Raw genomic sequence first — 25,425 nt, 5'->3', positions numbered from 1 at the left:
TTTGAATTTTTTATCTTACAAATGTTTTTATAGTGTACATCCTGGTATGCATATTGTTATCCGTATTTCAAATTATTTACTTGATATGTATCATTAGGAGTCAGATTCCCGATCAAAAGGCATGCATATTTTTGAAGGCTCATGGTCTTTATGGTCAGTTGGCCCCCTAGAAAAGTGCCCGTGTTCAGCACTGGCTTCAGCATGAGTGGGGGGGCTGAGATTATTGTGGGGGCTGGTTGCAGGGTCTGGCGAGTTCGGTTTGTATTGGCTCCCTGCTTGCTTTGTTGAAGTAGTCCTCTGGAAGACTTGCAGACTAATGCCCTCATTTCGGTCTCTTTCTCAGGAGGAGGCGACATGGCAAGAGCAGGAAGCGCCTCTGCGAGACACTCCCACTGAAAGTTCTTGCGCAGTGGCCGCCATTGGCACCCTGGAAGGCAGCCCCCCAGGTATCTCCACCTCCTTCTTTAGGAAGGCGCTGGGCTGGCCCCTCAGGCTGCCGAGGGACCTGTGTAACTGGATGCAGGGACTCCTGCAAGCCGTTGGCCTCCATATCAGGGACAATGCTTACAACTACTGCTACATGTACGAGCTCCTGAGCCTGGGGCTGCCACTTCTCTGGGCGTTCTCTGAGGTCCTGGCAGCCATGTACAGGGAATCTGAGGGCTCCCTCGAGAGCATCTGCAACTGGGTGCTCAGGTGCTTCCCAGTCAAGCTCCGCTGACATGCCTGGCTGCCCCAAAGTGCCTTCACATTTCCAGGGAGACTTCAGATGGCAGTGCATTTGCAGTTTGCTCAGGCTCTGGCCAGGAAGCCTAGCATTCTCTAAGCAATTAGCTCAAAGCCAAAGAGTTTCACATGGGCCACCTCTGCCCGGCCTTATCAGGGTGAACATCTACTCATGGTGCTAGGGCCAGGGATGATATGAAGGATCTTTTCTGTAGCTTTGTACTTATATATATATATATATATACACACACACCAAAGTGAGCCATACTTCTGGGTTTACATTTCAATTTTTTAAATTTTAATAAGCCTAGAGAAAGCATTTTTTTCTATGAGTGTCAGTTTTTCTTAACATGGGTTTGAAGCTTATAACCAGTTTTATAAACCCCTTGAACATTGCAGTGAGTTGTCAGAGCCACTGCCTGCAAAGTGGATGATTTAAGATTTTACACATATGAAAGTGAGTGTGCCATCTCCTGACCAGTGCCTTTTGACTTAGGTACCCAGATGCCACTTGTCAGCAGCAGGATACTTTTTACAACACGAAAGCATAATTATTTTAGAAGAAAAGAGTAGAAGGGCAGAATAGAATTCAACTTACAAAAGCAGGGAGTAGTGTGTGTTTGGTTGTTATCTGTCCCCTTGCGGGGAGGACTGTTTTGCTCCCTTGTTTTGATGTTAAATAGTAGCTTGAAGGCTACCAATTCACAGCCAAATGACGAAGAACCATGGGGTTTCAACAGATTCTACAAACATGCATTTTCCCTTTCCACTAATGGGCACTACAGTGAAAGCCCACTGGCATTGACCATGGAGCTGATGCAGTGCTGAAGATGAGCTCTTTTAGCTGATGGCATTTTAGCCCCTGTGGCTCCCAGCAGATCCCCCAGCCCAGGCTACAGGCTGAGCCAAGGCCTTGCAGGGTCCATATTGGTCAGGCCGAGTGGAGTGGAAGACTTCGCCCACTCATGTGGTGTCCTTTGAGACTGAGGGGATTGTTAGCACATCAGGCTATTGCTGGGAAGCGTGGCCTGCCCAGTGAGCGTTGCCTGTGGACATCCTGACGGCTTAGCTGCTCCGCTGCCATGCGTATGTGATCAAAACAGAAACCATTTTCACAATGCCCTGGGAAAGGAATAGGTCTGACCTCCAGGGGAAGCTCTACCGTATCTTGACTGGCAGGGAAGGCTGGGAGTGGAAGCTGTTTTTGGACTGATCCAAATGAAATATGCCTTAGTAAGGGTTAAAATGAGCATGCAGGCCCACCTACATTCTTCACTCTGGGTATCTAGAAGAGTCCTCAGCTCTCCCTACTCCACGCTGCCTAGACATACACAGTTGCAGGGTCTGGCTGAACAATCAAGGGGCTGCCAGAGAAAGGCCATCTATAGGGCTCAGTGTATCTGGAGTTGCTGGGCCCAAGATAGCTCTGTGCAGTTATCACTAGAGATGCCTCTGGATTAACTAAGAGGTGTGCCTGGGTGCGGGTGAGGAGCCAGAACCTTTGAGAGCTTTGAGATGACGGTTTCTGTGGGGCGGGAAGAAAGGAGGAGGTGCATTTCTACAAACACTTCCCTGAAATCCTTGGGAAAAACAGAGGCATGGCCATGGCCAACTCTGTGGGAACTGGCGCCTCTGTCCTTGTTGGCACTGTTCTCAGTCCGATGACTTGCATTGTGTTTTCTCCAATTTTTGCTGGGATTTTAGTGTTCAGCATGGGGGGAGGAACCATTGATTCCTTTTCTTTGAGTACAGAAAGTAAATTCTCGAGGTCATGATGTGAATGACCATGTTATTGTGATTATCTTCAGCTCAGGATAGGCTGAGATGCTTTGTGGAGTGTTCCATGAAGCCAGAGTCAGAATCTCTAAGACTGTCATGTGCAGCCATGAGGAGACTGGTTTGAATTACTGTGGTGAGACAGGGTGTGCCTGTCGGAAATCTGAGATGTTTGTATGCTCTGAGATGTTGAACCTTTCTGGTGGGCAGCACCAACACCCAGGGGTGGACCCCAGAGGGTGAATGCCTCTAGGCCTCCACAACATGTTCAAGAATGAATAGGAGACGCTAGAGTAAAATGCGGGCCAAGAGGATATCAGGGAGCAAGATGCAAACTGTGTGCATCCTCTCTTGTAAACAAGTAGCTGGTCACAACCAGAAAGGTTCATCTCGTCTAAGCAAACAGTGACTCTTTCAGAGGAAATTTCCCTCTTTCAATAGTTGCCTTATTTTCAACTCCAGTGCCTTCTCGTGATGTTAATCATTTCCTTTTTTCCCCACACTAAGTTCTCTTTTCTATGTTTCTCTCTCTCTCCAATCTTACACCATGGCCATCAGTTCATTTCAGCCTTCCAGTGCTACACCCACTTCTTGGCTGACACACTTCTGCTCTAAGGTGACTGGTTTTCTTGCCAATTTTCAAAGAGTGGTACTAACCCCCAACCCGCTTTCCACACCCCGTCCTCCCAGCCAGCGGTACTGGTTGTGCTAACTGTGAGTGTCTTGCATGCTAATGGACTCGTACGGTGGCATGGTTGGCTAACAGCATGAGGGAGTGTCCAGCTTGAGACCCATGTCTGTGTTCATTTCCCATGGAGCCGGCAGCCTGGTCTACCCCAAGTGCATGCCCCGCCTCTCCTCTCTCCCTTGGGCCTGCCTGCGTGCATGCTTCTCCAGTTGCACCTGCGAAACCACCTACTTTCTTGGGAGGGTCGACCTTGATCATAAGACAGTACCATGAGGGGGCCTCTGTCACCTTTGAAAAGAACACCTATCGAGCAGCCTCAAAAAGCTCATACATATCAGCCCCTTGTTAAACTGGCTTTAATGTAAAGATTGTTAATGTCATTGATCAAAACCATAGGTGATTCTTTGGAGGGATTTAGAAAACATAATTACTCTCAGGCCTCATCCCAAGCTTGACCCATGCTCTGTAGGTTGAACACATAATCACAAGTATTCTAGCAAATCCTGCCTTGGTTGCAGCCTGCACTGTATATGCAAGGGTTTTGCTGTGGTTCTTCTTATGTCCCTTGGCTCATAAAGCCCCAGATGATGCCAGAGCTTCAATTAGAGCCAGCATCATCCCAGGCAGGGATATCTTTGAGAAATGACTCAGTTCAGCCCCAGGCCCCTGTGACTCTGCTTAAAGCACACATTTCTGCTGACTCTTGCACCTGGGGCAGCAGGATAATCACCAACGTGCTCTTAATGAGAAAAAACACACCAAGCACAGTGGAGCAGTCCTAGGCAACCCTCGCCGGTCTCAGGCTGTGGTGGGCGTCTGTCCTGCATGTGGCCCAGACCACCCTGACTCCTGGGCCTGCCTGCCTGGCCCTGCATGCTGCACGCTCACTGCGCTTGTGCAGATCCTGGCCAGTACGAAGTCGTTGCTCTTGTCTTATCTTCTCTTACAGAGTCTCCCTCCCTTTATAGAATGTCAACCAAAGAGTGCCCTCCTCCCCTCTCAGCCTCCTCTTTAGCTAGCCTCCCCATCTCATCACAACGCATGTCTGTGACCTTTGGTAATCATTTACAGTGCCACATGGAACCCTGTATTTTGCACACAGCAAAACAATGTTTAGCTTTATTTATGGTATTTGATGCTGTAAATGGAAATAAATATTGTTCTTTATAAAGCTTATTGTTTCCTCTCTTCTTTGCCGTGGAAGCTTCTAAAACCTCACACACAGGGATTGGTGTAGGGGGTTCATTTTCCCTAAACTCCTGGCGGGACTTGCACTTGAGGTGACACAGGACTCTCTGGGGCTGCGCTGGGCGCTCTGAAAGGAAATATTACCCAGGGGTAATATTTGGAAACTGTCATCAATGCTCCTGGGCCAGGCTTTGGGGTCTCTTTCTTGAACACTCATTGTACTTTGCTGTTCTAGATGCTGGGCATAGTGAGTGAGGGTCAGTGTCCCCTCAGCGATTAGAAACAGACTGTATTAACAGCTATCTACACCCATTTCCACCGCACACCCAAGCGTGGCTCTACAGGAGAGCTTTCCCTATGAACCTTACACTAATTTAGGCTCCTATTTAGTAAAGGTTGGTCTTGAACACTTCATGCTGGTCCACAGCTGAGTGGCAAGTGGAAGGTAAGGAGGAAGGACTGGGCATCAGTCTGAGGATGGCAATGAAGTTGGCAGTGTGCTCATCGGATGGACAGCCACTGCCATCCTAAGAGACCTCTCCTGTCCCAAAGGCTCAGGGCATTCAGTGCCTATGGTGGGAGGCCCTGCCCTAGTGCCACCCTAAGTAGAACACTCATGGCAGGCCCTGGGCAACTCCAGGCTGTGTTTAAGGGAAAGATTTGGAGCCTCACTTGGCTAGCCTGGGCAGTGCCAAAGTCATCTGGTCCTCAGCCTCCCCTGGGTGAGATGCCTGCCATTTCCTGGCTGGGTGTAGCTGGGCTTCTGACACTGGTATGAAAAGTCACCTGTGGACTTTATGAGGTCCCTGGCACCTCCAGATGGGTGTGCCTGAGGATCTGATCTCTGATGCCTGGATCTACCTTCAGAGCTGCCTCAGGTCATGACGAAGGATTCTGTACTCTTACCCGGGTGACGTATTCCCACTTCCATTCAAGGAGGGATATTAGGGACTATAAGTCAGGTGCTGAGCTATGCAAGTGACTCATTCCTTTATGCATTCATTGATTCAGCAAATGTTTGTCCTAGGCCTATTCTAAGCCCTAGATACACAGCGAACCATGCAAAGTCCCCACACCTCCTTGCACCTTAGAGATGTGGCTGAGTATTGCTGTACTGGATGAGATCTGTTCTATTTTACTGCATGTGTTTATTTGTTTGTTCAACTAGGTGGTATTTCCTGAGCATCTACAATGTGCTAGGAATACAGCAGGGAGTAAAGCAGACAAAAATCCTCACTTTATTGTCAAAGCGTGACACCCCAAGAGGTGCTTCACCAACAAAGGGGTCCATAGTCACGACATTCGAGGGATATTTCATACCAATCTTGCCAGTCCTCCCAAGCCCTGGAAACTCACAAGATTCATTTGCCTGTCAAGTCTCTGCGGCATCCTCGTAGAGAAGTTTAATCAACTTTGTGAAAGTCAGCTGTCCCATACTTATTTGAACATTTTGTTTTGGTTTTGGTTTGGTTTTTTTGAATATTGCATTCTACATACATAGTTTTGGTAGACTAGTCTTTAATTCAGAGATGGATTAAAGACTTAAAATTTCAGAGGTAAAACCATAGAATTAAATATTAAATGAAATTAAATATTGATTAGATATGGGGTGACAACTTTCTAAGCATAAATCCTCTAATAGGAAGAACACATAGGAACAACATGGCACAAATCTGATTATATACATTTTTAAAACTTAATGTAGAATAATAAAATATTAAATAGACCATTAGACTAGGGAAAAATATGAACTAAATGTAATAACAAAGAAGTTCATTGCATGGTATTTTCAAAATTCATTTAAAACAGATGTTCCTGGGCACTCCTCACAGTGTAAATGATCAGTTAATATTTGTTGATTAAAGAGTCAATGATAAATAGGCAAAGGCTATGAATAGGCAGTTTACACTTAAGCAAATTTTATAAGTAAACACTAAAAAGGAAAAGCAAGTATTTACAAAAGTATTCCTACTTGGTTTTTAAAGGAAGTAAATTAATTATGGTGTACATGGGCCAGGTGCAGTAGCTCACACCTGTAATCCCAGCACTTTGGGAGGCTGAGGCGGGCAGATCACTTGAGGTCAGGAGTTCAAGACCAGCCTGACCAACATGACAAAACCCTGTCTCTACTAAAAAAAAATTAGCTGGGCATGGTGGCACATGCCTTTAATTCCAACTACTTGGTAGGCTGAGGCATGAGAATCACTTAAACCCGGGAGGCAGAGGTTGCAGTGAGCTGAGATCATGCCACTGCACTCCAGCTTGGATGACAGAGTGAGACTCCATCTCAAAAAGAAAATAAAAATTATGGTGCATCTACTGAATTAGTAAAGAAAAAAGTAAAACTGACTGTAAGAAAAAAATATGAACTTCATCCCAAGTATTGAGTAAAAAGTAAACTGGGAGAATCTTTTCCTGGGAAGCATTGTGGCAACCCTGATTGAGATCCAGAAAAGGGCTCTGACCTCTTGGCCTAATAATTCTACTGCAGGGAATTTATCCTGAGGAAATAATCCAGCAGAAGAAATAAATCTCTGTGAAACTTGAATGTGTAAGTCAGTCAAGCAGAGTGGGTGGGCTGTTCCCCTTTATTTCTGTAAATGCATTCATTTTTACAACTTAAGAAAAAAAAAGGCTTAAGTAAGTAAAAGAAGTTACTACATCTTTTACTGCCCCCCACCCCCCAGCCAGCTGTTATATAGGGAACATTTTCTGTGTGCCAGGTACTGGGCCAAGAACTTTATGTGCAGAACTTCATTAGCTCTTCACCTCCTTGTGTCAGCCTTGAGGTCAGTCCTGATGTTAAAGAAGCTCCTGATACTGAGGAGGCAGAGGCGAGTCTAGAGCCACATCATCCACTGTGAAGGGACTGAGTCCCACAGCCCAGACTAGGAGTCAGGTGCCTGCTCTAAGAGGAACCTCGGTGCATGATGAGGGTCTGGGCTCCACCAAAGACCAGGCTTTGCTTCCAGCACTTGGTACTGACTCAGTGGCATTGCGCAGGTCCCTTCTGTGAACTGGGGCTAAGAATGCCTCTAGCGTAGGGTTTTCCAAGGTGTTTGGCTCTCAGGACAGCAAGATCTCTTTGTAATGCTCTAAATAGCACTTTCCTGATTTTGCACAGCACAGAGAGCCTAGAGGAAAACTTTTCGAGCATTCTCTATTAACTGGGGCTCAGAACTCCTGACAGGATACCTTCAGGTTAGAAACTAGACAGCGGTCCCAATTCACACTGGTGGCACCATGTTTTTCTCCAGGTTTCTGATTCCCCAGCCTTCTTAAAGGCAACAGCCACCTCCCTTCGGACACCCAGGCCTCAGCTCTGGAGCTCCCCTTCCCTGCCACCACCTGCCAGCAGACTTTGGTTTTGCCTTAGTGAGTGCAAAGAGGGGGCACAGGCTCTCACTTTGTGCCCAGCTGCCCGCTTAACATCCACACCTGATGTCTATTGCACACATCCAGCCCAAATGTCCACTCCAACTGCTGATTTCCCCAAAACAGGCTCCATCCTTAGCCTTCCCCATTTCTGGAGACTGTAATTCCCCTTTTCTTGTTGCTTGGCCCAAAGGCCCTGGAGTCATTCTTGACTCTTCTTTCTCTTGACCTCACACCAAATCCATTAGCAAATTTGAGGAACATCCAGAACCTGTCCATTCCTCACCACCTCTACACTAACCGACCTCCACCCACTGTCGTCCAAGTTATTGCAGCCACCCCTCTGAGGGCCCCTGCTTCTCCCTTCACCCCTCAACATCCTCAACAAAACAGCTGGATTATCCTTTTATTTATTTTTATTTATTTGTTTGTTTTGAAACAGTGTCTTACTCTGTCATCCAGGCTGGAGTGATCTTGGCTCACTGCAACCTTCACCTCCCGGATTCAAGTGATTCTCATGCCTCAGCCACCCGAGTAGCTGAGATGACAGGCACCTGCCACCACACCCAGCTAACTTTTGTATTTTTAGTAGAGACAGGGTTTTGCCATGTTGGCCAGGCTCTTTTCGAACTCCTGACCTCAAGTGATCCTCCCACCTCAGCTTCCCAAAGTGCTGGGATTACAGGTGTGGGCCCCGTGCCGGGCCTGGATGATCCTTTTAGAATGTATGTTTCACTGCTGCTCAAAACTCCAGCAGCTCTCCAGCTCACTGCATGCAAATGCCAAAGGCATGATGGATTCGAAGGGCTCTGTGGGATCTGGCCCCTACTCTGACCTCCTCTTCTACTTTCCCTTACACACTCTGACCCAGCCACATTCTCTCTTGGAGCGTTTGTGCTGTCTGTTTCCTCTGCCAAGAACGCCCTTCCCTGGCATTCATATGGCTGAGTCTGTCCTTTATTCAAATTTGTCCATGTGTCCTCCAATACCCATAGTGAGGTCTATTTTTAGTCCTGAGACCTGCACTCCCTGGCAATCCTGCTCCCCCTTACCCTACTAGACAGTGTTTCCACTGCACACATTTATTGCCTTCAACATATTGTGTAATTCACTCCTTTATTATGTGTATTGCTTATTTATGTTTTCCAACCTTGCTGGAATGCAAGCTCCATGAGGGCAGGGGTCTTGGTTGCCTTTGAATGCTTTGTATAACCTGATAGAACCGTACTTAGCACGTAGTGGGTCCTCAAAAAATGTTTTTAGGATATATGCCCTCTGCCCTGGGCCCCAGACTGCAGAACATGCAGCCATCTCAGGCTGGGGAAGATCTGGCTGGCATCCAGCGTGGTTCAGGAGGGAGACCAGGAGGAAGAGAAGTCTGACATTGTGTGTCCTGGCTGCCACTGCAGACTCCCAATTGTGAGAAGGGAGTTTTGATTTTGCTTCTGTGTTGCCTTCTGAGGGGCATCATCTTCATGTACAACTCTTGAGAGAGCTGGGTCTGCACAGAACCAGGTGGGCCTTGGATGCCTCCTCTCAGGGACAAGCCAAGGTTGGCAGCAGCCAAGGTTCCAGCAGCATCCCCTTTGGGGCATCAAGGCCCAGGCCACCGGCCTCACACACATCCTCTGTCCCCTGTTCACTGTGCCTTGCTCTGGGGTCTTGACACAGGAATCCAGGTGGCAGATGTGAGACAAGGGACGGGGTGGGGAACACTCCACCCACCATAACCTGGGCTGGAGGGTGCGGCCCCCATGGCAAGGCATGTGGGTGGCTCAGCATGGCTTTGATCCCCTGAGTCCAGTTATCCTCAAGTACCTATAACTGAGACCAAGAGAGGCTGCCTGCCCGCCCTCAGATAAACAGGCCAACTCTTCCATTTGTAGGAGTCCAGAAGTGCCAGATCAGATTTTCTCTTTTCCCACCCCAATCCACACCAGGCCCTGGCTGTGACTCCCTTGGGGACATGTGGCAGCAGGATGGGGATTGTATACTCAGTGCTGGGGTCTTGCTGCTGCTCTGGCTGGGATCTGAACAGGAGGGAAGGACGGTGGGCCCCAGGCTACTTCCGTTCCTGCTTTATAGGGTTGCTGCTGGGCTGCCTTCACAGAAACTTAGAGTTCTTCCTGCCCACCTCATTCAGAGGAACGTGGGTATAGGTCCTGGCTGTGCTCAAAGCTCGAGGCTCACAGCTGGCCAGACACAGTGCCTGTAGTGGTGGAAGAAGAGGGAAGAAAAGAGGCAGGGTCCAAGAAAAAGGCTCCAGATCTGCTGCCATTAGCAAAGAAATTCAGCTTCCCTGACACTCTGGAGGCTGCAGAGCTGTTGGGATGATACAACGTGTGCCCCTACCCCTCACCTCAAAGGAGGAGTCCTGGTGTCCAGAGGGAGCCATGTGCTGAGGGCTGGTGCCAGATTGCCGGCCGTCTGTGGCAGAATTTCCCTGTGTCTGGCCCAGCGTCCAGAATGAGGGCTTCATGCGAGGAGCAGCTCAGCTCTGCTGAGGGCTGTGGGGAAGGGGCTGAGGCTTGGCACTACCTGTCAAAGGTTGCATCTTCCTTCAGGTTTACATTTTAATTTATTGTTCCCTGCATGAAGGCTACTGCTAGGGCCAGCCAGGGCCCCTTGAATGATGCTATCCACCCTGGCTTGTGGGCAGTAGAGGGTGTGTCCGTGTGTATCTGCACACCTACACACACAGGCCAGGCCCACTCCTGGAAGGAATACAGCAAGGCAGGGCAGCCATGCCCCAGGGCAGAGGGACCAGAGGTCCAGGATTGCCCAACAATTTGTTCACCCCCTGAAGATCCGTAGATGCCTATTCCCATGACTGCACTCTGGGGAGTCACTCTCAGAAGCCCCCATGAGGGCAGCTAGCCCATCTTGGCACCTGTGCCTTTTGTCTAAAGGGCCACACATTGAAAAGGACCTTGGCTGTGGCACTGACAAGTCTCCTTCCCAGAGCATTTGTGATATACCCTGGCAGTGGACAGAAGGACTGCCTGCCACAAGCATCTTCCTAGGACCCTCCTTCATCCCTCTGGGGGCTTGTAGTGTCCCCACTTACAAAAGGGCAAAGAGGCCGTTCTGCTCAGAATCCCGGGTATCTGCCTGTGTGTGCTCAGATGCCTTCCCCACCCTTCTCTGGCTGGGCTCTGTATTGAAAAGGCGTATCCCTTGCAAGCTACATTTTCTAGCTCCCTTGCAACTGGCTTACTGTTAGTTTTGACCGCTGGATGCGCTGGTGTGGGGCTGGAGGGCAGAATCCAAGGGGAGGCCATGGTGTCCCTCCCAGCTCTCTGCCTTGCAGCAGTGTTGTGGCCTCTGGGCTCCGGTGGCACCAGCTCTTCTCCTCGTCCCTCTGCTGTTGAGGGACAGTGGCCTGCTGCTGCTCCTCTCTGGGTTGCCTCATCATCCCTGTTAGGCTTTCAGCTCTTCCAGCACCGTTGCAGTTCATTTCCTGTCTGGACACTTCTGTTGAACTCCCTGGCTTGGCCCTGTCTTCCTGACTGGATCCTGATCCTCTTAGTTTTGCTGCTTTCTTTCTCAACTTTTTTCTGCAGAGAGAACAGTGGACAGGGGCCAGAGATGGCTCTGGCCATTAGGAGCTATGTGACCTTAGACAAGTGTTATAACTCCTCCAAGACTTGGTTTCCTTTCCTGCAAAGTGGGGTTAATAGCAGCCCACAGGAGGCCTGTTGTGTTGTCATCTCCCTGGGTTCTGGGAGTGAGTGGAAGAGTCTCAGACTTGAGTGGAAAGCAGCAGCAATTTCACCAGCAGAACCAGGGAGCCCCGCGCCTCTCCATAACCCTGCGGCAGGGGCCTGGCCAGGAAAGGGCCTTGGGACCTGGCTGCTGGGAGCCATGTGTGAGGACAGACATTTCCCCAGACCCTGCCTGGCTCTGCCTTTCCCAGGCTTGTAGGTAGGCCTTGGACCCGGAACTTACGATTTTTGGAGTCTTATCTTTTGTCAGGGAGCAGGTATCTGGCCAGACCTGAGATGAGGCTGAGGTGCTCAGTTCTGGGCAAAGCTGCTTCGTGCTACAGGCTGGCAACAGCTGCCCTGCGGGGTGCTGGATCCTTCTCCTCACCCATGACTCCTATGTACCTCCTCTCCTGTTACCCTCCAACCCCCATTAGAGTCCTTGATTCTCCAAATGAGCAAAGATGACTTCAGGCATTCTTAAAGAGCAGCCAGCCTCGGGGAGGCAGCAAGAGGTCTGATGGTATGGGCATGAAGCACAGGTGAGCACTCCTGGCTCTTCACCTGGGGCTGGCCACAAGTGCAGCTGCTCTGTGCCAAGCAGCCGGAGGCCCAGCTGCGGTGACAACCAGCACTGTGCGCTCACTGGCTGGCCTGGTGGGCATTCACTCTTTTCCACTCATCCAGTGAGGATGCTAATACCATTCTCTTAGGGCTGTTGGGATGCTAGGGTGGATGAAGGCATATGGGCACTCGATGAGTCAGTGTTACTGTCATTAGTATTATGTCCGGTATTTGTACTAGTACCACTAGTATTACTACTGTTATACACACACAGATGGAGCTGTCTGGGAATGAAAAGAGATATCTGGAAGTAGCCACTTGACTGTAGGAATTTCTTCCTGGAGGTGGCACTGAACCCCATAAAACCCAGCAGTAGCCATGGCCTGAGTCTTAAACAGCAGAAGCAGGGGAGGAGTCTAGTCTCCTTTGGGGCTTTTTGCCTCCACACATTGGCAAAAGGGGATCCAGAAGAAGTACCAGCTTCTTTTTTACTGAGTCTCTACCTCAACACCTCTCCCCCTACCCTGATGTCTGGGTTCACTGTGAGAGACGCTGGCCCTAGCCCTGTGCTCTGAGAGGCCATCTGTCAGCTGTGCACTCTACCTTCCTGGAGCCCAGGGAGCCAGGCTGAGCCCTGGTCTGTTCCATCCCTTCATGGAAGGAGGGAAGAGAAAAGCAGGATGCTGGGTGTTCCTCACAGGTTTGGTCTGGACTCTGAGGTGTGGTGGCTGTGGGTCTGGTACCTCTACAGCCTGGCATAGCTGAGCTTACCTCAGCCACCTGCAGCCGCCTCATCCCACTAGGCCACTCTAGACTCCACCACTCTCTCCCCTCATCCCCAAGCCCAATCATAGCAGTGCCTTTAACCTAAAGCTGCTGTTGCATGGAAGTCAGATCTCCCTCCCCTTCTGCCTCTTCCATGCCTCACTCTTACATGCTTTATCTTATCATGTAGATATTTGTGAACATGCCTTATTTCCCTTGTGAGACAGAAAGAGATCCTTGAAGGCAGGGACTGTGGTGGCAGGTTCATTCCCAAACCCCTAGCACAGGCCTGGATCTGAGGAGGACACAGCATCTATTGGATATACAAGCATCTGGGCACACAGCTCACAGGCACACAAGAAGCGAGGCATGGAGCTGGGTCTTTGCCACAGTCATTCTATGTAACAAGCCTCCCCAGTCTCAGTGGCATATGGCACCTATTTTCTTAGGAGTCTGTGGGTTGACTGGGTAGCTCTGCTTCAGGCTGCAGGTCTAAAGGGCGAGGGAGGCCCCAAGGGATTGACAGTGTTGACTCCAGGCTATAGCTTGGCCCCAGGTCTGTTCCATGTGCCCTCAATCAGGGACCCCGACTGAAGGGGCAGTGGCCACCCAGGACAAGTTCTTTTCATAGTAACCTAGCAGGAGCATGAGCGACAGCCAACTAGCAAGCCCACTTAAAGCCTCTGCTCACGTCCTGTCCACGGGTTGCCACAGGTCAAAGCAAGACTTGCCACCAAGCCTCACGTCCATGGGGCAGGGCTATACACCCCACCAACTACAACAGGAAGAACTGTAAAGTCACAGCATAGAGCGCAACTCTATTATAGGGAGGGAGTAAAGAACTGGGGGTGCTTTCCAGCCAAAACTCCCAGCACAAAGGTCCCGCGAAACACTGTCCATTCGTGGTTCTGTTGTGCTCACAGACACACAGACTGAGCCCCGTCCTCTGACAGAATATATGACCATGTGCTGGTGTCTTAACCTCTCTATGCTTGAGTTTTCTCAGCAGGAAAATGGGGGTAATAACAATGCTTTTCTGAGAGGATCAGGTGAGATTTAATAGACTTAATACATGTCAAATGCTCAAACAATTCTTGGTACATATTGAGCACCCAATAAAAGTAAGCTGCTACTGCTTTTATTATGACTAATGCTGCCACCACCACCACCATCGCCATGTCATTATTATTATTTAGTGAAGCATCCGATTATATTCCTCAAATGCCTTCCATCCCCAGTTACACTAATTTAGAAGTGTAGACACGTGCACACAGCAAACATCCATGCACACCAGGGGGGCTACAAGCTAGCAACCCACTTGCTCAGTCTGCTGCAGACATGTTTTATTTTGATCTGTCTGATATTTTAAGATGAGGATTTCACATAAAAATCAAAATTTCTTGGGTCATCTTCATAGGTGGTAAATATAGTTAGGGAAGAGATTATATCTCCCAGAGAGAACACATGGGTAAAAAGATGAGAGGGCTCAGGTGGATGCATGGAGAACCCAGTTGTTTAAGGGTTGGCTGGAATACTGGATGGCTGAGATGGCCAGCCAGAGGGACAGGGAGAGAAGGTGTCCCCGAGAGCAGGGATGGGGCAGGTTCAAGGACCGTAGGAGGACCCCCAAAGTCCTGTGAATTGGACTTAGCAACAAGGAGGTCACTGTGGACTGTGCTGGGGGCAGTCTGGGAGTGGTGGAGGCACAGGCAGGATTATAGGAATAGGGGGTTCATAAAGAAGAGGAGAGAGAGAAGAGTGTAGCCAACCCTTCCAGGAAACTTGGCTGGGAAGGAAGAAGAAAGAGTAGGCTGGGGGCTTGGGGTGAGGACTGGGATTAAAACAAGTTTTCTTAAGACAGGAGACTCAGCATATTTAAATACAGACAGGAAAGATTCAGTAGACAAATGAGAACACAAGAATGACACTGTGGAGAGGGAGGAGGGAAGTGAGAGGGAGCCAAGTTCAGGTGAAGACTCCACCTCAGGGAGGAAAAATGACACCTCTTCTCTGGGCACTGTCCCTGGAGATGAGGTCACCCAGCTAGTTAGTGGCCAAGACAGAGCTGGGCACATTCGCTCATGAACTCATTCAGCAGACACTCACTGAAAGCCTATAGTTCACCAGGTACCACCCTAGCAACAAATGAAAGACAAAAATTACTGCTTACGTTCTAGTCATAGAAGAAAGAGACAATAAACAAAATGAAAAAGGAAATTGTACAGTTTATTGGAGGGTGAGACACGCTATGACTAAAAATCAAGGGGAGTGGACAGCACTGAGGGCATGGGCTGCCATTTTAAATAGGATGGTCAGGGCAGGTGACGTTCCACCAAGGACTTGAAGACAGCCAGTGAGTGAGGCCTGCATGGAAATATCTGGGGATTAACACCTTCCAGGCAGAAGCAAGAGCAGTGCAAGGGGTCTGAGAAGGGCATGTGCCCAGAGTGCTGGAGGAGCATCACAGAGGTGCCATGGTGAGGGCAGGGCAAGCCTGGGGCCAGTGCTAGGAGACAAGGTCACGGTATGCACTGGGGACAACATTATGTTGGACTTTGCAGGCCTCGGTAGAGCCTTCAGCTTTCACTCTGAGTGAATGAGGGGCCATTGGGGGATTTTAAGCAGAGGAGTGGCATGATCTCACTCAGGTTTTAATGGAGTCACCCTGGCTACTGTGTTGAGAATATACTGTGGGGGTGGGGCACAGCAAGAGGGCAGGGACAGAGGCCAGGCAGAGGCAGTTTCTATGATCCAAGCAAAAGACAATGGTGGCCAGACCAGGGGTGGGAAGCAGAGAGGTGGTGAGAGGAGTCTGGATTCCTGACGTCTTTTGAAGGCAGACCCATCAGGATTTGCCGATGCCTTGAATGAAGAATGAAAGGACAAGAGCAGTCAAAGATGCTGGCGAGGTGTTGGCTGGAGCAACAGGAAGCTGAAGTTGCCATTTACTGAGAGGGGGAAGGCTGTAGGCAAGACACGTTGGGTGGGGGGAGAAGATGAAGAACTCCGTTCGGACTTGTTGAGTTTGACGTGTCTATTAGACACCCAGATTGAGATGCAAGTGAGCAGTGGTCTATATAAGTCTAGAATCAGGAATGTCCAGGCTGGAGATAGAAATCTGGAGGTCATTGTTGTCTAGGGTTATTTAAAGCCATGAGACCAGATGAGGGCATCAAGAGCATGAGTGTAGACAGAGAAGAAAAGAGTTTCAGAGACTGAGTCCCGGGATCTTTCAGTGTTACGAGGTCAAGGGAAGAAGGTGGAGCCAGCAGAGGAAATAAATGAGATTGCCAGTGAACTAGGGGCTGGGGGTTGGGCAGGCCTTGCCATCCTAGAAGCGGAGAGAGCTGTTTCTAGGACGGAGTGACCAGCTGGGTCAAATGCTGCTGGTGTGTCAAATAGTCAAATAAGATGAGAACTGAGATGTTACCACTGGATTTAGCAATATGTTGGATGTTGCCATCTTGACAGCAGCAGTTCAGAGACTCGTTAGCCCAGAATGGCCCCTCTGAACATTTCAGAACCTTCCCTGTGGACTAAATGGGATAATCTGTGTCGCGCCCTACATGTGGGAGATGTGCCCTAAATGCCTGGGCATCTGGCGGGCTCAGGGGTGAGGGTTCCAGCAGTGGCACAGGGGACAAGAAGGTCAGCTTTGGAGTGTCTGAGTAGACCCCAGGCCTAGAGGGGTCCCGAGCCCCTGGAGGAGTCCTGCTGGGTCATTCATTTGCACCATCTCTCTAGACCCTACTCTCCTCTCAGCAGATGAGCCCACCTCCCCCAAGAGGCCGAAGAGCATCTCTGAGCCACAACACAGTGATGTAGAAGGGGACGCCACCTCTCCCTTGCCCTCCGAGTGGACCTCGGTGAGGATCAGCCCTGGGGAGGATGCAGCTGGACAGGATGTGCTGGCTGTGCGTGTCCTGGTCACCAGCGAGGACAGCAGGTATGCTCAGGCTGCTGCCGGATAGGGACAGAAGCAGGGTTGGAGGAGGGGAATCGCATTTGGGATTGGGTCTTCTCTCTACTCGCTTGCAGTGTGGCCTCTCTGTGCTTCCATTTCATCATCTGTAAAATGGTGACAATCATGGTACCCATCTCAGAGGGAGTTGTAAGATTCACAGAATTCATCTGTAGTAAGTGTATAGAACAGTGCCCACACATCATAAGCACTGTAAGTGTTAGCAATTTTTATTTTCTCAGGAAGGGAAAGGGTCTGGCCCCATGCTCTTCCCAGGAGGCAGTGTCATGCTGACTGTAGTGAGGGGTGCAGAATGGGTGTCACCTGTCCCCAGGGCCTGCCCACTGCAAGATGGTGATGCATGGGGCTGGGCAGGCTAGAATGCAGAGTTGGGAACATGAGGAGTGAAGCCCTGGTACCTTAGGTGACTGTTTCTCAGAGTGCTGTCTTCATCACCTGCATCAGAATCACCTGGAGTGGTTATTAGCTATGCAGACTCCAGGACTCCTCCAGATTCACTGAATTCACTCAAGAGGTAAGTCAACAGCAGGTATTGGTTGCTTATTATTTACTAGACTCTGAGGAAATAGCAGTGGCCAACACAAGACAAGGTCCTTGCTTTCCCATGGCTTTCATCACATTGGGAGCCAGCTAGGAAGCAAGTAAGTAGTTAAACAAGAAAAGCATCACGTATGTGCCAGGTCAAGAAATAAAATAGATACATATGCTAGAGAGTGGCTGGTCAGCTGCCTTAGATTGGGTGGCCAGGAAAAGGCCTCTGTAGCAGTTATTGATGTCCACAATAATGCTGAGTGACAAACCAACCCCAAAGCGAGTGACTTAAACCAACCACCATCCATTACACCATGATTGTGTAAAAAAATAGACCAGAGTAAGCCAAGCCTGACCAAGTAAGCCAGGTGCAGCTGGGCAGTTCTGGTCTTGGTGGGCTCACCTGGGTGTTTGGGCCAGTAGGGTTCTGCTCTGGAGCCTGAGTGTCAGCTGGGGTGACAGAGGGCTATTGGGCCATGGGTCTTTCATCCTCCAACCGGCAGCCCAGGCTTGTTTCCATGGCCTTAAGAGAAAGAGGGGAACCATCCAAGATCTCCCGAACCCCAGGCTTGACAATGCACAGTGCTTTTCCAGTTCCCTCTGATTGGCTACAGCATGTCACAAGGCCTGAACAGATTCAACAAGTGGGGAATAGGCTTCTCTCTTTAGGGGAAGAGCTGCAAAGCCCCCATTGCAAAGGGGCATAGATCTAAGGGAAATGATTGCAACCATCTTTGCCGACAAATTTCCACAGCCTCCCTGAGGAGGTGACATTTAAGCTGAGAATTGGTTGGCAAGAAGGGACAACCATGGGAGAAGGGGAATGCAGGAAGTGACGACAGCTAGTGAAAGACCCCTGGGTGAGAGTGAGCGTGTCTCAGAGGTAAGAGAAGGTCAGTGTGGCAGGTACACCCTGAGTGGGAGAAGAATAAGAGATTACGCCAGGAAGGAAGGCAGGAGCAAGGCTTATAAGACAAGGTAAGGAGTTTAAATTGTGTTCCAGGTATCCAGTCATGCATCACTTAATTAGCCAAGATGTGTTCTAAGAAACGTGTTATCAGGTGATTCTGTCATTGTGTGACCATCATAGAGGGCATTTATACAAACCTAGATGGGTGAGCTCACTCCACACCTGGGCTATACGGTATAACCTATTGCTCCCAGACTACAAACCTGTACACTGTGTTACTGTACTGAATGCTATCAGCAACTGTAACACAATGGTAAGTATTTGTGCATCTAAACATATATAAACATAGAAAAGGTACGTAAAAATATGGTATAAAATATTAAAAATGGCTCACCTACATAGGGCACTTACTATAAATGGAGCTCACAGGACTGGAAGTTGCTCTGGGTGAGTGAGTGGGTGAGTGGTGAGTGAGTGTGAAGGCCTAGGACATCGCTGTACACTACTGTAGACTTTATCACACTGTGCACTTACGCTACCCTACATTTATTTGAAAAATATTTTTTTCTTCAATAATAAATTGGCTTACTGTAACTTTGTTACTTTCTAAACTTTTTAACTCTATTGTAGTAACACAGCTTAAAACACACACACATTGAATAGCTGGAAAAATATTTTCTTTCTTTATACCCTTATTCTATAAGCTTTTTTATTCCTTATTTCCTAACTGACTGGCAGCACTGTAGGTTTTAAACCAGCATCACTGCAAACACGTGAGTGATACCTTTCCCTACAATGTTAACAAGGGCTGCGACGTAAATAGTTGATAGGAATTTTTCCGCTCCATTATAATTTTATGGGATCACCATCATATATGGGTTATATCGCTGACTAAAACATCATTATGAAAGACATGACTGTAATTCAAAGATGTTTTAAGTAGAAGAGTGACATCTCATTTACAGTTTTCACAGATCAGCAGGCCTTGCCTTGGGGAATGGATGAGGCAGGGGTGTGTGAGGATGAAGGCAGGAAGAGTAGGTGGGAGTCTGCAGCTCGGGGTCAGGATGGGAGCAGTGGAGATGGATTTGCTAATGGACTGAATGAGAGGGAAAGAGAATTTCAGGGTCCCTCCCAGAATTTTTCTAGAGTGACTGAATGGCTGGTATGGTCATTTCTAAAGTTACCTTGAGGTGGGGAAGATTTCAGAGAAGGTGCAGGTTAGTGGAGAAAGTCAAGAGTTCTGTTTTGGACATGTTGGGTTTGAGATGCTGGTGTCTGTGTGGATGTCAGGTAAGTGGTCGAATATGTTAAGTGTGAAGTTCTGGGAAGCACGGCTGGAGATGATTTTAGAGGCTATTAAAGCCCAGGGCTCTGATGAATTGCTTCCAGAGTAAGAATATCTTCCTGTAGACAAAGAAGAGCTGGGCTCAGAAGAGAGCTCTGGGGCATTTGAACATTCAGTAGGCAAGTGGAGAAGGAGCTAGCAAAACCCACTGGGAACCAGGAGATGGCGGGTGGTGGAAGCCAAGAGAAGAAAGTGTCTCAAGAGGGAGGGTTTGGTTCTCTGCATCAGAGGCTGCTGGAGAGCCCAGTAGGATATGTATAGAGAAATGACCTTTGGACTTTCCAACAGGAGGCTCATTGTTAACTTGGACAAAGTGGCCTCAGTGGAGTAAAGGGGTAGGTGTGGGGGGAACATGTGGGGAAAGCAGGGGCTGCAGTTGTATACTGGCTCTTCAAGTCTTGACCATGCAGACTCTGGAATGGGGCTTGGGAACATAGGCTTGAGCATCCCACAGGTGATTCATTCTGATCCCCAGAGAAGGGAAATGACCTGCCCTGGATCACACAGCCTTCAGAGTCTTCTAAGCCTCAACATAGGCAAGCCTGTTTCCATAATAACAGGCATAAACCTAACTCCAACTAGCTTCAGTAACAAAGGCAAATGCATTGGCTCATGAGACTGGGAAGTCCAAGGGTGGTCCTCATTCAGGCAAGGCTGGAACCAGAGTCTCAAATAACCACTCTCCCTTCCTGCCTCTCTGCTGCTTTTACAGCCATTGGCAGAGAGGCTGTCTCCACACATGGAACTCGGCTACTGAGGGTCTCAGACCATATCCATAAATTCATGTCCTCAGGTCAAGATCTCAAGGCAGGCCCCCAACTGCTACTCCCACATCACATACTTCCCTCTGGGAACAGTCGGTGAACAGAACTGGGGCACCATGACCAGCCAGGCTTGGGCACTCTGATGGCTAAGGGGTCTGCCATAGACACAGGTAGATGAGTGGCAGTGGCCTTGCGGAAGGAACCCTGCTAGATTTCCACGTACAGAGAGTGTGTGCATATATATAGTTTCACTAACACGTCACTGCTTGGCCGGTTTTGTACTTTCCCATCCTGGAACTGTGTGCTTGGACTGCCCCTCTCTCTAGGACACCCTGCCTCTACTTCTTTGCCACTTGAATTCCTACCAGTTATTAAAGGCCCATGTTAAATACTACTCACCCCTCACCCCCACCCACGTAGAATTTTCCATTCCCTTATCCATTCCATGGGGAAGAAAGCAGTATTTAAATGCCTGAAGTTTCGAGACCAAGTCCCTAATTATGAGCTTATCTGACCAGACAGACCTTGGGAGTCATGCTCTGGGACAGGTGCAAGTGAGCAGAGCAGGCTTTATTCAAACAGCTCCTCATGCATTGCTGGGCCCCTTCTGCTCTGAGCCAAGCCTGTATTGTTCTGCTCTGAGCCAAGCCTGTATTGTTCTGCTCTGACTGCCATAACAAAGCACCACAGATTAGGCGGCTTAAACAACAGAAATGTATTTTCTCACTGATTGGGAGACTGTAAGTCTGAGATCAAGGTGTGGGCAGCTTTGGTTCCTACTGGAGGATTGGAGGAAAGGATCTGTTCCAGGCCTCTCTCTTTAACCTGTAGATGGCGTCTTTTCCTGTCTGCATAGTGCTTTCCTTCTGTGCATGTGTGTGTCCATATTTCCTTTTCTTAGAAAGATATCAGGTGTATGGGACAAGGGCCCAGCGTAATAGCTGCATTTTACCTTAATGACCTCCTTAAAGGCCTTATCTCTAGATGCAGTCACATCTGAAGGTACTTGGGGTTAGGACTTCAGCATATGAGTTTTCAGGAACACAATTCAACCCACAACAAAGTCTGCAGCTGGGCTGTGGGCACCCAGGACTAAGCCCAGGCCCTCCAAGTGTGCTGGAGGAGTGCTGGGCAGGACACAGTGTGGGTGTATTGGGGCGTGGGTTCTGGGGCCCCGACTCGTCCACCCACTCCTTCCTCCTTCCAGCTCTGACACAGAGTCTGACTATGGTGGCGGCGAGGACTCCCACACAGAGCCCTGTGAAGAGAAACCCCGGCGGCCAGAATCCCCGTGTCTACCGCACACCTCCCTGAGGGAGGCCCTGAGCAGGGCGGTCTCTCCACAGTGCCCTGAGGAGCCCAAAACTGTGCATGGTAAGCAGAGAGCCCACCGGGCTTGATTCTGGGACGCGGGGAGGGAACAGAGACCCCCACAGCTGAATTTCCATCATGGGGGACCAGGTGACAGTAGGCCTCGCCCTTAGGCTCCAAGGCAGTGGGACTAGGACCTCTGGGGAGTGGGACGCAAGTGGCAGTGAGGGGACTGGACCCAGGCCTGGTTTCCCTCTCCATGAGAAGCTCTGGAATCCCAGTGGGGAAGATGTCACGGGGCCTGGCCGGCTGTGGTTGGTCACAGGCCGGCAGGGATCAGGGGCCCGCAGGTCCCTTTTGCCTGGAGTGATTTCTCTCCTGCCTCCTGTGTGGGCACCTCCTTAGGGGCCCCTCTGGCATCCCATAGCCCCTGAGGGAAGGGAGCTGGGCCGGGCTGCTGTTGAACAACATGCGACCCTGGACAGCATCATCTCCCTGGAGATGATGTGGAGATCTCCATCTGCACAGCACTGGGGCCATTAGCGGTGTTTGGAGCTTGTGGGTTGCACCCAAACTTCTACACAGTAATTAATGCACTTTTACTGCGTACCTGTAATAAGCCAGGACTTTTCCCATACGTGTGGCCCATTTCATCCCAGGATGACCCTGTGGGGTAAGTAGTACAAAGCCTGTTTCACAGGGGAGCAAACAGGCTGAGTGGTCTCCCGAAGTCTCAGCCCGTGCTGGTGACATCGTCCAGCCACCGCCACCCAAGCTCTGGCTTACTTAGAAGTAGCTGTCTTTAGCAGCCCAGCTTGTGTTTAATACAAAGTTGACCTGGAATTGAGTGTTTTGATTCAGTCAACAACTTGGGACCAAATCGTCTGATTTATGGGCAACATCTGGACGAGCCTGGGAAGAAACAGGCTAACCTGACAGAAACTTGTTGCCCAGTGGCCCCACAGCCTTAGCCTGGGAGAGCAGGAGCTCAACTTGTCCTGCACCGCCACCTGGTGGTCAGGAGTAGAATTGCCACCTGGTCCGTGAAGTGTTCCCAGGAAAACGAGGGCTGGGGCAGAAAGAACTCATATAGATAATTTTAAATCCTGGAAATGTTGAATTTACTCTAGAAATGTTTAATTTATCCTCATTTTTTAAAAAGTGACACTTTTAAAAAAGGACAGATTATCATCCAAACACATTTGTTAAGTACCATTTGTGGGGCTGTGTAGAGAGGCTCAGCACTGGCACTGAATCAAGTTCTCTCCTGTGCCCAGCTGGGTCCGGTCCTACCTCTGGTTACTGCGTGGCCTTGGTGTACCCTTGCATCCTCCTGGGCTCCAGCTCCCCATTTCCAGATACGAAGTCGGCCTGCCTTTCATCCCTTCCCTCCATTTCCCCTCCAACTGCCAGAGGGTTTTAGGCAACTTACAAGAAAAACATAAAACAAAATTGTACAACTATAAATGTGAAAGATCAAGCCTCAAAATCAGATCTAACAAAGCCAGTTTAGGAGGGATATACCCCAGAGAGGCAGACCATAATCCTAGACAGTTGCTCTCGTTGAATCATAAGATTGATTCTGAGCTTTCTGGCTTCCAGCGTTCAAAAGGAAACACAGAACATCATTATTCTCATTGTTTATGAGAAAAACATGTATTGGTTTGCAGCAGGTCTCTGAGCAGGCACATCTTCTCCTAATGCTTAACTCTGTCGACAGTTTCCAGCTCGTACTGAATACATGATATTGAGAAATGTGTTAGATTATGTCTTAACAGTTCCTCAGAAAATGCAGCCCTCGTATTCTTGAGGCTGTTTCTTACAGCGTCCCTTGCTGGAAGGTGAGGGCATGACCAAAACAAACAAACAAACAAAACAAAACAAAGAAAAACCTGACTCAGCGATAGCAGTTTTCTTAGTGGGATGGGGTTGGGTTGAGAGACTAGTTGGGTTGCGTTGGGTAGTGAGATCAGAGCATTTTGTTTCTGGCAGTCCAGTTTAACTCCAGAATAAAATATAGAGTAGATAAGTGGGTAGACTGTGTGACTCTCAAACAATTCTTTGTCAAGTTAGTCTTCATCAGTCGTTGTTTGATCATTGTTAGGTGAACCACATTGTACAGTTAAGCTCTAAGTGCTGTGCTTTGTGTTGCTGGTTATGGTAACCCTATCACTTTACCAAATAATGCAGGGTTGACCCCTTGTGTGGGTTTTATGGAGCTTCATTAACTACAATCCTCACCTGGATAAATGCCTCCAAGGTAGACCAAGGGAATGCCAGGCAAGACCAGGATATTGCTTTGAAAAGACTCCTGGTTGCAGTGTGGAGTTTTAAAACAAAAAAGACTCCAGGTTGGTCCAGCCATGCTCATAGAAGCATTATTCCCATTAGCCAAAAGGGGGAAGCAAATCAAATGTTCAACAGACAAATGGATAAACAAAACACAGTATATCCATACAGCAAAATGTTATTCAGACTTTAAAAGGAAGGGACTCTGACATGCGCTACAACTTAGATGAACCTTCAAAGCATGCTACTCAGGGAAGTAAGCCAGTCACAAAAGGACAAACATCAGTTTGGGATGAGAGCAGAGTTCTGGAGATGGGTGGTGGTGAGGTGGTGATGGCTGCACAGCAGGGTAAGTGCACTTAATGTCACTGAAATCTAGACTTAAAAATGTATAAGTAACAATTTTTATATCATGTATATTTTTTCCACAATTTTTAAAAAGACTTCTGGGACTACCTTGGCACATGAAGGCACCTATTACATCCTCAAAATTCACAGAGCATGCCCAAGAGGGTGGCCTGAAATACAGCTCACACCCTATGTTGTGGAGGCTGCAGAAAGCCCCCTAAAACATCGGGGTCAGTGATTCTTGACAATCTTGTTTAAAAGGCAGATTCCCAGGTTCTCACCATCAGAAATTCAGATTCAGTGGGTCTGGCGTGGGGTCAAGTATGTACATTCTGTGTAAGCATCCCCAGGGGCTTTGGCACCGTGGGCCATGTTCTACACTTTGGGGATTTTGGAAATGCAGCTTTGTGGAAGGCCTGCCTAGAGGAATTCACTGTAAAATCCACGCCCAAGCAACTAAATGAATAGATCTAGTGCATTGGACTCTTGGCTATAAACTAATTAGATTTAGGAGAACAACCTGCCCCAAATTATTCTGGCTTAGAGGAATCGGTATTTATCCATTTTTTTCTGGCAATAATTTGATAACAGGATGGTCCAATGGAATATGGAGGACTCTTATCAGTTTGTAATAATAAAAGGATATCATCAGCACCACATGGCAAAATACCCTCTGACTCCTTTTACAGTGGGTCATGCACTAAGATCTCTGAAAGTGCTCCTTTGAAATAAATAAACACACATAGAATGTAAGCTAAGAAGAAGGGATCAGCCCACTTTATGTTGCTCAGCATTACTAGCCACCCTATTGTTCCCATTGTGGTAAAAATGTATGCATGTGTGCTCTATTAACACCAGTGACGGAAAATCTCTCTTGAATTTTAGCCATTTCCAATAGGTTCCATTCCACAAAGTTACAAGCTAAGAAGAAGCAATTAGAGCTTTATGCAATTTTTTATTTATTTATTTATTTATTTATTTATTTATTTATTTATTTATTTATTTTTTGAGAAATGTCTTCATTAAGTGATCAAGAGGCCCCCTTTGGCCAGCAGGATGTAGCTGTGCTTAAGACCTGCTTGCTCCTCATGCTTGGAAAGCCCAGCCAGCCAGCACTTGGGAGGGTAGGCTATCCATCTCCTCATGGGGAGCTGGG

The 25,425-nt window shown here is 48.7% G+C and overlaps 1 protein-coding gene and 1 long non-coding RNA gene across 14 annotated transcripts in view; one reads left to right on the top strand and one right to left on the bottom strand.

Annotated features, from left to right (window-relative positions):
* MICAL2 (microtubule associated monooxygenase, calponin and LIM domain containing 2) overlaps positions 1-25,425 on the top strand; it is a 249,879-nt gene that overhangs the window by 147,855 nt on the left and 76,599 nt on the right. For 5 of the 13 annotated variants that reach the window (XM_017881588.1, XM_017881586.1, XM_017881587.1 and 2 more), the window contains 3 exons: positions 344-446; positions 16,549-16,732; positions 21,529-21,695. In XM_017881588.1, coding sequence (XP_017737077.1) covers positions 344-446; positions 16,549-16,732; positions 21,529-21,695 — 454 coding nt within the window. Of the gene's footprint in view, positions 1-343; positions 4,365-16,548; positions 16,733-21,528; positions 21,696-25,425 lie in introns of those variants that run through there. The other 8 variants (XM_017881597.1, XM_017881592.1, XM_017881590.1 and 5 more) reach the window with 3 other exon arrangements.
* LOC108535535 (uncharacterized) lies at positions 14,994-22,525 on the bottom strand. Its single transcript, XR_001887258.1, has 2 exons — positions 22,243-22,525; positions 14,994-15,648 (listed from the first exon to the last, which is right to left on the bottom strand). It is a non-coding gene; the product is annotated as an uncharacterized LOC108535535 (long non-coding RNA).

This window comes from Rhinopithecus bieti, unplaced genomic scaffold, assembly GCF_001698545.2.
Source record: "Rhinopithecus bieti isolate Rb0 unplaced genomic scaffold, ASM169854v2 scaffold_11944, whole genome shotgun sequence".
Classification (NCBI taxonomy): Eukaryota; Metazoa; Chordata; class Mammalia; order Primates; family Cercopithecidae; genus Rhinopithecus; species Rhinopithecus bieti.
This window is presented reverse-complemented; position numbering and strand designations above follow the sequence as displayed.